Below are 16,615 nucleotides of genomic sequence, written 5' to 3'. Positions count from 1 at the left end.
TTAGAAAATGACGCTTTATTCATACAGTGATAATTTTAAAAGGTAAGAAGTAACAATTGGTATAGAATAAACATGGGTAGGATTTTCATGATAAAAATACATTTTTAAGTAAAGAAGAAAAGTGATTTTGATTCAGTGCATGTATAAACATTACATAGTTCTTTGATTAACCATTTTTCCCTTTTCTTCTGCTTCTTCTTAGATGTTCTTGGCAGCCCTGTCATTCAGCTTCATTACTAAGGCACTAGGTGGAGTCATTATGAAAAGTTCCATCACTCAAATAGAAAGGAGATTTGACATATCCTCTTCTACTGCTGGTATAATTGATGGAGGCTTTGAAATTGGTAACTTTTATTTCTATTTTAATAACCAGACTTGTAGAGGTAAAAACAAACAAACAAACAAACAAAACAAAAATCTTGCTTATACATGCTCTATACCTCTGCTTCACAACCAGGGTAAATTTGTCTCTCAGGGGCAATTTTGCAATATCTGGAGACATTTTTGTTTGTCATTACAGCAGTGAAGGGGATGGATGCTTCTGGTACCTAGGGTAGAGAGGCCAGGATGCTGCTAAACATTCTACAGTTCACAGGACAGCGCACAGCAACAAAGAATTATACAACCCAAAATGCCAGTACTGAGGATGTTGAAAAACTCATTGCTTGTAAACCAACACCTCGTGGGGCTTTACTGTCTCAAGATGCCCCAATGTTTTAAAGAAAGGTTGAGAGAGGACCATGATTCTGATAATTTGAGGAGGTCAAAACAGCTTTGGAGCAATCTATATTAGATTTCTACTGTTTAACTGGGTGTAGAATTTGAGGTTAGAAGTCTTTTTTTTTAAACATTGAAGATTTTTTTTTTTGCCTATTTTAATTTGGATTTCTCCAATAATAGAAAGGGTTTATATAATTATTGAGTTATTTTTTCTTATTTTATGGGTTGGTAGCTCATTTCCTCTGGTCTTTTCTTTTTCTTTTCACTTTTTAATTATTTGGAGGGACCCCAAAATTATGTCTTTTGTATCAATCGCAAATATTTTCTACAAGTTTGCTGTTTATTTTTAATTTACAGTATGCTTAGCTAGTGTTTTTAAAGTAATAGTATAAAGGAAGACCTATCTTATGAACTCTGGATTTTGTGATTTACATCCTACATATTTTTTCACCCTTTCACCTCCCACGCTTAATAAAACCATCTAGAATTTTAGAATTAGAATATTATTAGCTTTAAAATTTAATTCACTATGTATGTCTTTTTATTGAGGAATTAATTTTAAATATTTTAGTTAAACTTTGCTGCTGTTTAACAGTAATTATATGAACAATGTTATTCGTAAGTTGGACTGGTTTCTTTTCTTACCTTTCTTTCTTAAATCCTGTGACTTCAAGTCTCATCTTTAGTTATTCTAGAGTATATCTTCAAGTGGTTATTTTTTTCCAGAAAGAATTGAACACATGGCATATTTTCTGAGCCCTTGCATGTTTATTTTTAAGATGTTTATTTTACTATCAAATTCTAGTGATACTTAGTCTGCATGTGGAATTAAAAATTAAATTTTTTTTCAGAACATTTAAAACATTTATCTACTGTTTTATAACACTCACTGTTGTATATGAGAAATCACTATCCTGAATCTCAGAATTTTTACCAGCATATCAGCATATATATGCCTGTCTCTTAGCTGAATATATATATGTATATATATGTATGTGTGTGTGTGTGTGTGTGTGTGTGTATATATATATATATATACATACATATATATATATATATATTTTTTTTTAGTTTGGCAGCTGGCCAGTATAGGGATCAAACCCTGAACCTTGGCGTTGTGGGCACCATGCTCTAACCAACCTGCCAGCCCAAAGACTGTCTCTTTTTACATTATTTCTGCTATAGAAATGTGGAGATTTTCATCTGAAGGCTTGAGTCTTCCTTTAGCTCAGGGAATTTATTTTCTGGTTACTTATTTGTTTCTTTCTCTTTATTTTCTTAATTCTTTCAATTCTAAAACATATGTACGATGAATATTACATTTTTTGGAAAATTTTTCCCTTAAAGTTTTTCTTTCTGAATTTCTGCCTTTTTTTTCTTTATGGTCCATCAATCTTCTCTGATGCTGTCTTCCATCTTATCAAGTCCAATTTGTATATTTTTATCTGTAACATTTTTTTTTTCCCTTTTTGTCTTTTTTCGTGACCGGCAACGGATCGCAACCCTCAGTGTTGCGCCCGTACCGGACCGGGACCGGCAACGGGATCGCAACCCTCGGTGTTGCGCCTGCACCTCGCTCAGCCAGTGAGTGGGAACCGGTCTGTATGTGGGATCCAAACCCTTGGCGGGAGCGCTGCCGCGCTTCCCAAGCGGCGCACTGTAGCAGTGCGCCACCGGGCCGGCCCATTTCTGTAACATTTTAAATTTAAAACAATACTTTATTGTTCTCTTATTATTTTTAGTCCACTAGCTCTGATTTTATAAATGCTAACATGTCCTCGTACGTTTAGAGATACTAATTGGAATTTTTCAAAGTTTTTCCTCTTTTTAGTTTACTCCTTATTTAACTATTTCTTCGTGTGTGACTTAATGTGCTGGTTCATTTTGGTGCTATTCTTTCATGCTATTTTTTTTTTCCATCAAATGCTCAGGAATTCTTAATTGCTGTCTGATCATTGTTACACAGGTAGCTCCATATGGATCAGAATTGATTATGACTCTCTCCATTTAGAATGCTCTTCTTCCCCTGTTTAATCTAAATACGTTATACCCAACAATAAATCTCGAGTGGCCTCTCTTCCAGAAAACTTTCCTGAAGCAACAAATTAGTTTAAGTTCTTCCTGTCTGTGGTCTAATAGCACCTCTGTCCATCGATCTGTTTTTATCATTAGTATGTAAGTTTCTTGAGGACAAGTACCATGGCTTATTCTTTCTTTTATATTTCTGCCTCTGAATACCATGGCAGGAACTTAATAGGAATTTAAGAAATTTCAGGGATAAATTAATAAATGCCTGAATAAATACCTTTTTTTTTTTTCTCAGTTCAGGAAATGTTTCCTCATGTTCCTCCGTTTTAATACAATCCAGTCAACTCCAAATTCTTCAACAAAATTTTGCTTCACAATAAAACAACAATCACAATAATATGTTGAACTTTTAGAAGGAGAGAAAAGAACTGTGGCTACTAGAGGTGGAAAAGAGGAGGGGAGGGGGAGTTAATAAGAAATTGGTTAATGGACACAAAGAATGATGACATATTATAATGATGAATAAGCTAACTATCCTGATCGAACCATCACACATTGTACACAACTATTGAAAATCAACTTTGTACCCCACATACATGTATAATAAACTATTTTTTTAAATGTTGCTCACTAACATTACCAAGTAATCCAAGTGCTTTCTTTTGCATTTTTGTATTTTTTTCTATTCTATTTATTATTACTACTGTACAACTTTAGAATGAGTGATGTAATATGGGTGAATTTTACCTTCTCAATTAAATTACATGGTCTTTGAGGGAAGGTACCATATCTTGTGCTCAATTTGTATCTATTCTGGGGCCTTTGATTAGACTCAATGATTGGTCAATGTTTATATCAACATAATTTTATTTTCTTTCTAGGAAATTTGTTTGTTATTGTATTTGTAAGTTACTATGGATCCAAATTACACAGACCCAAGATAATTGGAATTGGTTCTTTCATTATGGGAATTGGAAGTATTTTGACTGCTTTGCCACATTTCTTCATGGGATAGTAAGTATTAAAGAGCTCTGTGCCATTAACTATTATTAACTTGCAAATTAATAATAGGATGTCATTTATTTCCTTAGAAATAGGCAACTGTATCTTTTCAGAAGAATATCCACTAAGTATTTATAGAACTGGTGTGTGTTTTCTATGTAGTAATTAATTTATTGCTTTATTCACCATGGCTTTCATAGACTTTGAAATATGAATAGCACTAAATAAGGTATACAGTTTCATGTACAATAAACATTTTGTGGGCCCGCCCGGTGGCACACTCGGTAGAGTGCGGCGCATGGGAGCATGGCGGCGCTCCCGCCGAGGGTTCGGATCCCATATACAGACCAGTCCGCTCACTGGTGGAGCGCGGTGCGGGCGTGACACCGAGGGTTGCGATCCCATTGCCGGTCATGAAAAAAGACAAAAAGGAAAAAAAAAAACATTTTGTGACTTTTTAGTATAACATATATACTTCAGGTCTTTGCCTATAAGATTTGATTTTAGTCAATACGACCTCACCACTCAACCCGCTGCAGTATGGTTTTTCCACCACCATTCCACTGAGGCTATTCTTTCTAAGGTCACTGTGTAGTTGTGACTAGAGTCACATGCTCACGACAGAAAAACTAACAGTGTCTTAAATAAGATATAGAAGTTTATTATTCACACAAAATTTGATGTAGCCAATCCAAGGATCGTACGATACTGTTTCTTTTTATGCTATTGCTCTGCCTTGCAGGGCCTTGACCTCATGGTCCAAATTATGGCAATGTTGTCCCAGGCAACAGGATGTAAGAAGAGGAAAAGAACAATACGTAGAAACAAAGAGCACTTACAGGCTGAGGATTAAGAAATATTTTCAGAAGCACAACACTGCTACTAACTTCACATTGGCCGGGAGTTAGTTACATTTCACATACAGATATAAAGACATTGGAAAAAACAGACTTTATCAGGCTGCCATGTTCCCAGCTGAAAATCCCAACTTTGATTACTATGGACGTAATCAAAGAGAAGAATAGGTATTGAGACACAGTGAGTAGTTTCTGCAAAAGGCACCAATTACTTACTCCTTGCTAAATCTAACCATCATGCCTTTTGGTTACCATATTAATTCATTCTTTTCCAACCTTCAACCCTTATGAGAACTTTCTCCTTTATGATACTGCTTCTTTTTGTTTTCATCATATTATATTGTCTTGATTTATTTCCCATCTTTGTGGCCTCTTCATTATGCCCATCTTTTTCTTCTGCTGCTAAGACCATAATGTCAGTGTCCCCTAAACTCCCTTTTAGTCTTCTTAACTTCTCATTCTCCATGATTTGTATGGAGTATGCCTCAAATACAACTATCAGCTATATACAACTTTTTCTAACATTCAGGATCTATATAATCAACAACCTTATGGATATCTCTTCAACTTAACATCCAAGAAGAATTTCCCACCCATATTTACAAAACAATTCATCATTGTGCCAAGACCAGCCCAGGTTTTTCACATTCACTCTTTCAGTAATGGTTCCTTTAGCCACAAAGCAACTCAAACCAAACTCAAGAACCTTATCCTTGATTCTTTTTTTGCAAAGATAACCAGTAATCACCATATCTTGCTTATTACAATTGCTATCTGTCAAAGTTGGACATCCCCACTGTCCTTAACCTAGTTGAGGCTTTTATAATCTCTAGTCTGAACTTTTTGCATCCAGTTTCAACTCTGTTTAAACTCATATTCTATGCTGGAGTACACATTTTAAAAATACAAATATAACTATTTTACTCCTGCTTAATATTCCCAATTTCCTGTAGCAGTTTTTCAAACTTCGGATCTTGGACTACTGCTGGACAAATAAATTAATTCAGATTATTGAGAACAACAATTTTTTACATGATAGAATAGAATAGAATAATATACAATGTAAGCAAGGATTTATACTGTACCGTGAAACTTCTGCTTTGGTTGTACATATATTTGTGTGTGTGTGTGTGTGTGTGTGTGTATTATGGTTGTGATACAACTATGTATCTTACTGTTGGTTACAGTCAAAAATATTGAAAGCCTCTTATCTATGGGTTAATATCTACACTAATTTGCATATGCCTGTTGCTCATTAATTGGATTCTTGACTATCTTCCTAGCTTCCTTTTCCACTGCTCGCCACAATTAAAGATCACATGCTAGGCTTACAGTTCTCCAAATGTGCTGTAATATGTCATGCCCTTGCATATGGTCTTTCTACAGCCTTGAATACTTCTTTTCCTTTGTCTATCCGTTAAACTGCTTTCCATCTTCACTATCCATCTCCTATGTCATCCTCGTTGTAAAGTCTTCTCTAATCCAGCCCACCTCCAAGCAAAGCCAATCATCCCTTTTCCTTTGTGACAACTCAGGACCTTGTATATTAAGTTTATTATTTCTTTTATCATATATGTTTATCTTAGAGAGTGTGAAATCCCCTAAGTACAAACACTGAGTTTTATTTATAGTTCTTTAAAGTTTAGCTTAATGCTTTCCATACAGTAGGCTGCCCTTGGAGCTGCAGCACACCTCAGTATGTTTGGATATCAGCATTTGTCCATATTCTAGCTCCTACTATGTTATCCTTTATCAAGTTGAAGTATATTAGAATTTCCTTAAGTTTTTAAGAGCATTAGAATGTGCATATCTCTGTCTGTGTGTGTGTGTGTGTGTGTGTGTGTGTGTGTGTATGCCCATGAAAGAAAATCAGACATGTTGATTGAAAATGTCACTAACTGGCATGTATTATAGATTGATTTGGAAAACACTGCTCAAAAGTTTATTAAATATCATGATAAATTATCAGGAAATTTAGATTGTGACCATCTTTGAAGATAATGTAAAGGCATGAATAGACACAGTTAGCACTTAAAAATAAAAAAAGGTGAAATCAGGATATTTCATATCTTGATCAGAATATAAGCACCCCTAGGATTATAACAAGACATCATCCCACCTCGCCTGGGGAGTATTGAATGATCTTTCTTAGTGGACACTTCCATTTCATTTTCACCCATCACCTCTCCTAAAATACAGGCTGGGAAATTGACAAAAAAGGTTCTGGTAATTTGGAGAAGAGGGTGGTGCAAATAAAGGGGGAAAATTCCTCTGTATTTCTGGGAAAAGTGAAAATATTCAGTAGATAAGCAAAATTTTAAGTCCAGTGATGTTCTTACAGTTATAGGTATTCTAAAGAAACCTATATTAATCCATCAGAGAATTCAACATCAAGCTTACCAACCTGTCTAATTAGTCAAACTTTATCTCACAATAGAACATCACCTGAGATACTCGAAAAAGGTAAGAATTAAATTTGTGAAAGTAAAGACTATTCTAAAATTTAGGAATTTAATTACCTTTATAAAAAATAATTGTGATATTTATTAGAAAAATTATTTAAAAACAAATAGGAAAAACAGATATCATAGTGTTAACATATATATATATATAAAGAGATTTTAGAAGAAGGTAAGAAAAGAGGATTTCAGTGAAAAAATGGCAAAGAACATATGCATTTAAAATAAAGAAGTGGAAAGTGGAAAAATTTGTGAAAAATGTAACTTCAATCTTTATGAAAAATGCAAATTCTTACACCAATTAAAATTTTTTTCCTTATTTAACATAAAAAATTATAATTACAAATTATAACACTAAAGATTTTCCTACCTATTGGGTAGGAATAGATTAAAAATAAAAATTGAAGTGGAAGAAGGTAAAAGATTTTACATTTTATATATTGATGTAGTGTGTAAATTTGTAACTCTTTCTGGAGGTTAATTTTCAATATATATTAAAGAACAAAAATATACTTACCTACTTGACACAGCAATTCTACTTGAAATAGGAATGTGCACAAGGACTTATTTAAAATTATAGCCAAAGCATCCCTGTTTAACTTTAAAAGAGGAAAGGGTAAAGGGTCACGAAAATCAACTACTATGTATATCGAGAATTTAAAATAATAAAAAAAATTAATTAAAAAAATGAAAAATAAAAAATAAAAAAGAGCCTAACTGAACCAACATTATTTGCAACTAGTCTTTGGACTCTTTGCTATATAAGAAAAATAAATCTCTATGTGTTTCCAAAAATAAAAAAATAAGAAATTGATTAAATAAATTATGAAAGTGTTATGCAACACACTATTGTGTAGCCATTAAAATCGTGATATAAGAGAGATATTAACAACATGGGAAAATAAAATGTCAGGCACAGAAAAATAAATATAGCATGTTCTCACTCAGGTGGGAGCTAAAAAAAAATAACTTGACTTTTAAAAGATAGAAAGAACAAACGAATGAATGAATGAAAGAAAGAAAAAGAAAGAAAGAAAAGATCACAATAACACATCGAACTTGCAGAAGGAGAGAACAAACCTAAGAATACTAGAGATGGGGGAGGGAGGGAAGGTGGTTGCAGAGTGATTGGTTGGGTAAGGGGCATAAAGAAAAATTATGATTTGTAATAATGAATATGCTAATAGAAATAATAAAAAATGTAAAAAAAAAGTAGAGAGTATAATTGTGTTTACTAGAGGCTGGGGGAAGGATAGGGAGTGGTTGGATAATGGACACAAAATTAAAGCTAGTTAGGAAAAATAATTTCCAGTGGTGTACAGTGGTGCTAGGTACCTATAATTAACAATAATTTATTGTATATTTTCAAGTGGCTAGAATAGAGATCAACTGTCTTCATCACAAAGAAATGATTAAGTTTTGTGATGATAAATGTGCTAATTGTCCTGATTTGATCATCACACATTGTATACATGTACTGAAACATAACACTGTACCCCATAAATACATACAATCAATTCATGTCAATTAAATAAATAGATTCCTTTAAATAAATAAATAAATTCCTTTAAAAAAATACAAAATAGTCATAATATAGTGTTAACTGTAAAGGCAGTTATAATGTTATGTTATAAGATAGTATAATATGAACTGGGTATTTAAGTATATGATGTATATAAATAATATTTTCTATATTTCATGTGCACCAAATACCAGCCAGTTGCCAAAATAATAATAGTAATATGTGCACTAAAAATGTAGAAGATATGTAGCAACATTAGAAATGACTTTCTGTGTACAGTGGGATTACAGATATTTTTACTTGTTTTCTTGTGCTTTTCTGTATTTTCAAACTTTGCAAAATGAGTAATAAGAAAAAGCAAAAAAAATTAAATGGAGTAATTAAGAGTTCAAAATTGTTGAATTTCTAATAGGAATGCTAAAATTCATCTTTAAAATAAAAGTCTCTTGTCTACATAGGTTGTGAAAAGGAATCTGGGTCTTACATGTGGATATATGTCCTAATGGGTAATATGCTTCGTGGAATAGGAGAAACCCCCATAATGCCACTGGGGATTTCTTATATTGATGACTTTGCTAAAGAAGGACATTCTTCTTTTTATTTGGGTAATGTACAGAAAATACTAAGTTGCGTGATTACTCTCCCTGAGTCTACCCTTGAAATGATACTGTTACTAAATTCTTTTTTTTTCTTTTTTTTTTTACTTAATGGAAAAATCATTTGGAGAAATTTATTATATAATGTCACTTAAAAAAACATGTTGAATAGGAACCATGCATTCTTGTCATCTGATAAAATTATTTTATAATATTTTCAGGTACTTTGCATTCAGTAGCAATGATTGGTCCAATAATTGCCTTTGTATTGACATCTCAGTTTGCTAAAATGTACGTGGATATTGGATTTGTAGATCTGAGTAAGTACAATCAGAACAAGGTACCATGATATTGTCTTTCAACTACAGGACACCATTATTCCAAATAATTGAATTCGCTCTTTCAGTAGTTTTTTGTTTACTATTTTCAAAAGTTACAGGTAGAAAATAAATGCATTAATAATCAGAATGAAAATAAAATTTACTTCCTATTTATACCATGCTTTTACAACTAATTATAAAAATGAGAGAATCTTAACAAACTTATTTTAGATTACTTGATCCAAAACAACCAAACTTGAAATGTTCCTCTCCCAGTACTGACCCCCAAGTCAAGTAAATTTCATTTTTTGATTGATGGTGGTTTGGATGTTAAACTGCAGAATGTACCATGTGTCTTGCTAACAGCAGCTTCCTTGTGGCTGTTGGACTGACTTATGGCCGGAGTGGTTTGAGACTACGGTGTACACTTTGGTTTTGGTTACTTTTCTTGGTCCTAGCATAGGGCTTGGCATATGGTAACATTTAATAAGCACTTGTTGGAAAAATGAATGAAGGAGAGAATACATAAATGATATCTATGACTTTCTTCTTCACTCTCACAGCATACTTTTCTTTTTAATTCATAGAAGTAGAGACCATATTATAGAAACTGCCTCAACTTCAGGCCCTCATTCCTAAAACTACTCTTTTATCACACTGTACATCTTTATCTTCTTTTTCCCAACTCAGTGGAAAAGGTACACATCCTCAGCCAATGTTAATCAAGCCACCTGGAGGTTAGATTCCCTGTTCCTGCTTCTTCCAAGATCTGCTTCCATCAATCCTTTGCCTGATCCATCCTGCATCTTCAACCTCTCCATTCCCACCCTCTCTTTCTCCTCTGCAAACACACTCAAGTCTCTCCCATAATTTTTATATCCTCAAACAACTTTGGAGCTGATTTTCTTTAAAGACAAGAACCTAAAAGAAATAATATAAATTAGATGTCTCACCTCCCACCTCCCATCCACTTCTCAACCCACTATTATCTGTATTCTACCACTAATGAAACACAATCAATTTCTACTTAATTTGCTACTTCTAATGAATACTTTTCTATAACTTGTTTTAATTAATATTTATAGTACATTCTCTTTCTTTCCTTTTTCTTTTTAGATGTCTTACAAGCACCTATAACATATCAGAATCTGGCCTCAGCATCTTACCTACCCTCAAGCCCACTTTGTTCCCTATGTTCCTTCTCTTATTGAATATCTTTACCTTAATTCAATTATTGACTGAATTAATGCATAACTTTTCATCTGAACTCTCTGCCACCAGTCTCACCCATTCTCATTCATACTGCTTCCAGAATAAATTTTCTAAGCAAATCTCATTCATGTCATCCCATGTTTAAGATCCTCTAATGGCTCACATTGCACTTCAGGAGAACAGCCAAACTGCTTAGAATGGCATAATTGGTTCTTTATGATCTCTTTCACCTTTTTCACTTTTTACCTCTCTGCATTTTTTTCTTCTTCTCTTCTCTAATATATACCCTATGTGCTAACCATGCCACACTGATTGCAGGTCTTTCATTGTGCACTGTAATCTTACATTTTCATGCACTTACAGGTGGAAAATCTTTTCTCCTTTTTCCGTTTGCATAGTTTTTAGTCTCTTCCAATATGTGGCTCCTCTTCAAAGAAGTCTTACTTCACCACCTTCCATTGACCCAAAGTTAGGTGTCCCTATTAATCGACAAGAGTATGGCTTTATTTTAGCCCTTATGACAATGAGCTGTGAATATGTGTATACTTCCCTGTCATCTCTTTTAGAACATGGCAAAATGGTATCTGTCTTAACATATAATTAGTGATTAATATTTGTGAATAAACAAATCTGATTTTCTCTCTTACCACAACTTCAATGAATCACTCCAAGGAGATCAAAGAATTCATTTCCAAAATGGAGTAGACATCACAGTAGGCCAACAGGAGCCACAAACTTGAAAGTGTTTGCTAATATTAAACTAAAGCAAGCACCTGATGAAATGTTTTATATCTTCTATTTTAGACATGTGACTTACAGTAGGTTCACATTCTATATATTATTTCTACTCATTCATCTCCAAGATCATCATTATTTTTATCAGCAGGAGTACAGAAATAAGTGGTGAAGATCCTTAGGATGATAGTTTTATAAACTTTCTACTACATTCAGAAGTCATTATTCAAAGTATTGTATAATTTATGGTGATTCAATTCCTACCATTGAATGCTCAGACCTTATTATATCTTTCATTCAGTGATGGGTATGAACTGAAGTTATTATAAAGTATATGTGGGTTACTCCTATACCTAGAGGAGCCAAAGAGATAACACAAATGAGTAAAGAATGGCAGGAATAGAAAATTAGTGTGCGTTGGTTAGACAGGAAGAGTTGGTAGTGGTGAACTGCCCTCCGCAGGAACCCCAGGCACCCATGCACATGCGTTTCAATGGGTATAGTATTCTTGGTTAGAAGTATTTTACTTTCAGTACTTTGAATATATCATTCCACTTCCACAGGTCTGCAAGGTTTCTACTGAAAAAAAACCTGTAGTCTCATGGAAGTTCCTTCATACATGCCAAGTTGCTTTTCTCTTGTTGCTTTCAAATTCTTCTTCTTGGAGGTTTGACAATTTGATCATAATATGTCTTGGTGTGGATTTCTTTGGTTTCATCTTATTGGGGACCCTTTAAGCTTCCTGGATCTGGATGTCTATTTCTTTCCTCAGATTTTGGAAGTTTTCAGCCCTTATTTCTTTGAATAAGCTTCTTGGTCCTTCTCTTTTTCTTCTATTTCTGAAAATCCCATAATATGCATATTGGTCCTCTTGATGGTGTCCCATAAGTCCCTTAAGCCTTCTTCACTCTTTTTAACTCTTTTTTTATTTTTATTCCTTTGACCGGGTAATTTCAAATGACTTGTCTTCAGGTTTGCTGATTCTTTCTTCTGCTGCTTGTTCTAGTCTGTTATTAAATCCCCTCTACTGGATTTTTCAGTTCAGTTATTATGCAGTTATGTGTTCTTCAGCTCCAAGATTTATATTAGGTTCTGTTTAAATTTTTCTATCCCTTTGTTGAAATTCTCTTTGCTCACACATTGTTTTCCTGAGCTTATTGAACATTTTCATTATGGTTATTTTTAATTCTCTTAAAATTCATATATCTCCTTTTTATTAGAGGCAGTTTCTGGAGTTTTATCTTGTTTCTTTGTTTGGGTCTTGTTTCCCTGTTTCTCTATTTTTCTTGACTCTTTGTGTTGGTATCTATGCATCAGAAAAAAAATCACCTATCCAAGTGGCCTTGGATTGAGTCTTCAATGACTGGCCTTGTACAGCAGAAACCGTCATCAGTCAACCCAGTCAGAGCTTCTTTGGGCCTCTCAAACCTTCATGCTTTTCCAAACTGCCATCTTTATTTCTAGGGGCCCCCAGGTATCTAGAGTATTCAGGGTCTTATTACCACTCCAAGACAGATGAGACAGAAGCTAGTCCCTTGGTCAACCCCCAGAAAAGTTTGAGCATTTGGAATGTCATCCAACTCTTTATCTCCCTTGAAAGAATGTGGGAGCTGGGATTTTTCATTTTCTCGTTCTGCATAGATCTGAGGAGCGGGCATGGCAATCAATGCCTATATACTAGTTCAAACCACCATCTTTGTTCTTTGTAGCTTCCAGATGTCTAGCATATTACCAGCTCCAAGTCAGGTGAGACAAAAGCTAGTCCATTCACTAGGACTCAAAACTGATGAAACATTTGATGTGTGGTCCACTTTTTTTTTTTTTCTTTTTGCTTGCTGACTCTGCACTGAGCCAGAGGTAAAGAGCTGGGGTGAGTGCTCACATACTAGTTCAAACTGCCATCTTTGTACTCTGTAACCCCCAGAGGTCTAGCATATACTGGATCCTGTCAGAACTCCAAGATACCTGAGATAGAAGCCAGTCCTTTGGGTAACACCCAGAAAAGCTGAAACATTGAATGTGTGGTACAACGCTTTCCCTCCCAAGGGAGAAGCTGGGAACTGTTTTTTGGTTTTTTATCCCCCACCCACTCACTCTGCATTGGGCCAGAGTTAAGAGTTGTGGCAAGTGTCCACACACTAGTTCAAACTGCTAGTTCTTCCTGGTAATGTGGCACCATACTGAGGTGCAGATTATGGCAGGAGGTGTCCCCAGTTTTCCTACTAGTTTCAGTGTGGCCTGTTTTACACATGTCCAGGTTACAGGAGCCTCTCAACTTGCTTCTAGATTTCTTACAAATGTAATTGATCTGAATATTGCTGTTGAATCAGTGAATTCATAAGAAGAAGGAGAGTCCAGGGCTTTCTATTCTGCCATCTTGTTGATATCTTATGTACACTTTTAAAAATTAACTTAGAGTGTTTATTTCATACTTACTGAAATAGCTCATTTACACATGAGATATAACATTTACTTATCACTTTTATACATGCTTTACAGGAGAATATGGTTGAAATAAAATAGTTAAATTATCCCTGACATTTAGAGTCCAAATCCTCTGGGTTACTTTTAAACTCAGATTTTCATCATGTATATTTTTTTCACCAATATCACCCTCTGTGCATTCATAAGAGTTGGAAACATGGGTTTCTGGCTTGGGAGAAGTGAGCCCCCCCCCATTGGTTCTGAGAATTTTTTGCAAACAGCTTTAAATTTCATTGCTAGTCCTTCCTTGACATCAACAGGTGGTGCCAATAGATGTTTTCAGACAATGAGGATTCATATTCCTTCCATAAACAGTTCTTAAATGGTTTGTAGGATTATATATCCAGTGATGACATTTGCCCTTTTATGTCATCAGAAAAGCCACCAAGGTTACATAAGCTCAGGCAATGACAACAATGTCATGACTGATTCCCGGACAATAGCAATTATAATAAGATGTCTTCAATGTTAGACTTATCCTGGTTTTAGAGAAGAGAAAGTATGAAAAGAGAAAACATGGTGCCTTGGATTTGATAAAATATAGTTTACATTCTTCATTTATGGGAGAGCATCATTAATATTATTGCCCAGAACTGAATGTAATTATAATTATTAATTTATTTATAATGTATTATGTTAGCATTATTATTATTTCCTAGAACTTAATGTATTTTAAAATTATTTTTGACTGGCTTCTTCTAATTATTTATTCTAGGCAGTATCAAAATAACTCCTAAGGACTCTCGTTGGGTTGGTGCTTGGTGGCTTAGTTTTTTTGTGTCTGGACTATTATCTATTATTTCTTCCATACCATTCTTTTTCCTGCCCAAACATATAAATAAGCCACAGGAAAAACGGAAAGTTTCAATATCTTTGCCTGTGCTCAAAACAAATGAAGAAAAGAATCAAACAGCTAATTTGACCAATGATAGGCCAAATGTTACTAAAAATGTGACTGGTAAGTATTGCACATTCATAGTCAACTTGCAATTGTTAATCCCAATGAAAATGAGGAGTGGGTGTTTCAAACAATAAATCATACCCAAATCATCCGAAGTTAGCACTCTTCTGCACTAAATTTAGCTGAATTGTTTTTCTAAAACGCCTATTAAAATTAGTAAATATCTCCTGAGCACATAACCAACTGAAGATGATTAGGTTTGCAGAATTTAGTGGGGAGAAACCAACCAAAGGCTAAAAACATCTGTTCCTTATAAGTGAAAGAGTGTATATTTATTTCAAATTTTACAGTCTCAACTATTAGCGTTAAAAAGACTGTAGTATTTAATTCATTCATTCACTTGACAAAGGGTACGAAACACCATATTATGCCCTGGTGATAGAACATTGCCTCTATTGTCAATAATTTGCAATCTAGTGGATACTATTGAGAAGTATATAGACAATTGCAATAATGTACTTTAATTACTATTGGAAGGTTAAACTTAACTATTCCCCAGGTGGAGAGATGGGAGTAAGGAGAAGGAAGTCAGGAGAGGTTTTACTCTAGGTAATTAGAGTAAGTTTTTGTTTTTGTTTTTTGCAATTGTATATCAAAAAACATTGCTTACCTAACTATTCAAAAATGAAGTGAAAGCAACAGTAATAGTTAAGATACTTGGAATCAGTAATGTGAATTAGGATCCTTCACCATTTGATAACGCCTCTCTTTCAAATATAAGTCCTGGGGGCTAATGAAGAACCACTGAGAAGCGATAATTAGAAAAATGATCCAGCCAGAGCAAGAAAGATGAAACAATGGGGTGTTGACAGCAGTTTTCAGATTGGGGAGATATGGTGAAATAGTAAAAGCCAAAGCAGTGCATTGCCTAAACCCTTGGGAACCTTTCAAGTTGACATTGAAGTGGTATTACAAATTCTCAGGTGTAGCTCAAGTTATTCCTCTCATAAGTTCTTCCTCTTACCCATTTTATTGTATTTTCTCTTCCCCATCCTTCTAACCCAAAAGCAATGGTGTGCTGGAGTCGGCTTGTGTTGGCTCATGAGAGGGGATTGTTAACATTTTCAGATACATTGGTGGCTTGAAATTGGCCATGACTGAAGAATTTACCACTACCTATCACCACAGAAATTTGGAAATACTACAAATCAGGGCTTGCTTCACCAAGAGTTAGTTGTTAAACATTTATAAGCACACCATTGAGTTAGAAGTTTTTGAAATTTAACATGCACACTAGCAATAGCATACTAAAAATTTTTCATTTTGTGTACGCTATGTTTTTACTTTACCAAATTGAATCCATACAAATTAGTGGGTTGTCTAAACCTATCAGGACTAGGATTGACTGCAAGCCCCAAAACAATAGACAGGATAATGGAAAATGCAAAAACAAGACAATTATAAAAGTCATCTATATTATCAACTGTCTTTTTTAAGATAGTGACCTGAATAATAAAGGGGACCTTAATTATGTGCCTATTAGGAGTGGATAAGATAATTAAGAACATACAGTTAAAAGAAAAAATATTGGATTTATTCTATATCCTCTTGAGGAGAACTTAGATTAATTGGTTAGAAGGAAACAGGGATTTCAGTTCATTATGAAAATAATGTGTAAACAATGACAACTGCCCCAAAGTGGAGCAGATTGCTTTCTGAGGCCATCAGCTTAATGCCACCTGAATTGTTTATTGATCCATTTATTAATGATAATAAATA

General features: G+C 34.2%; 1 protein-coding gene across 1 annotated transcript in view; it reads left to right on the top strand.

The window, feature by feature from the left end:
* The first annotated feature begins 202 nt into the window (after positions 1–202).
* LOC103601704 (solute carrier organic anion transporter family member 1B3-like) overlaps positions 203–16,615 on the top strand; it is a 56,301-nt gene continuing 39,888 nt past the window's right edge. Inside the window, exons 1-6 of the mRNA XM_008586128.1 lie at positions 203–344; positions 3,630–3,762; positions 6,949–7,070; positions 9,047–9,193; positions 9,406–9,504; positions 14,651–14,893. Of these exons, the coding sequence (XP_008584350.1) occupies positions 203–344; positions 3,630–3,762; positions 6,949–7,070; positions 9,047–9,193; positions 9,406–9,504; positions 14,651–14,893 (886 nt within the window). The remainder of the gene's footprint in view (positions 345–3,629; positions 3,763–6,948; positions 7,071–9,046; positions 9,194–9,405; positions 9,505–14,650; positions 14,894–16,615) is intronic.

The sequence above is a fragment of the Galeopterus variegatus genome, unplaced genomic scaffold (genome assembly GCF_000696425.1).
Source record: "Galeopterus variegatus unplaced genomic scaffold, G_variegatus-3.0.2 Scaffold3836, whole genome shotgun sequence".
NCBI lineage: Eukaryota > Metazoa > Chordata > Mammalia > Dermoptera > Cynocephalidae > Galeopterus > Galeopterus variegatus.
The sequence above is the reverse complement of the archived record's forward strand: the minus strand, read 5'-3'. Positions and strand labels throughout refer to the sequence as shown.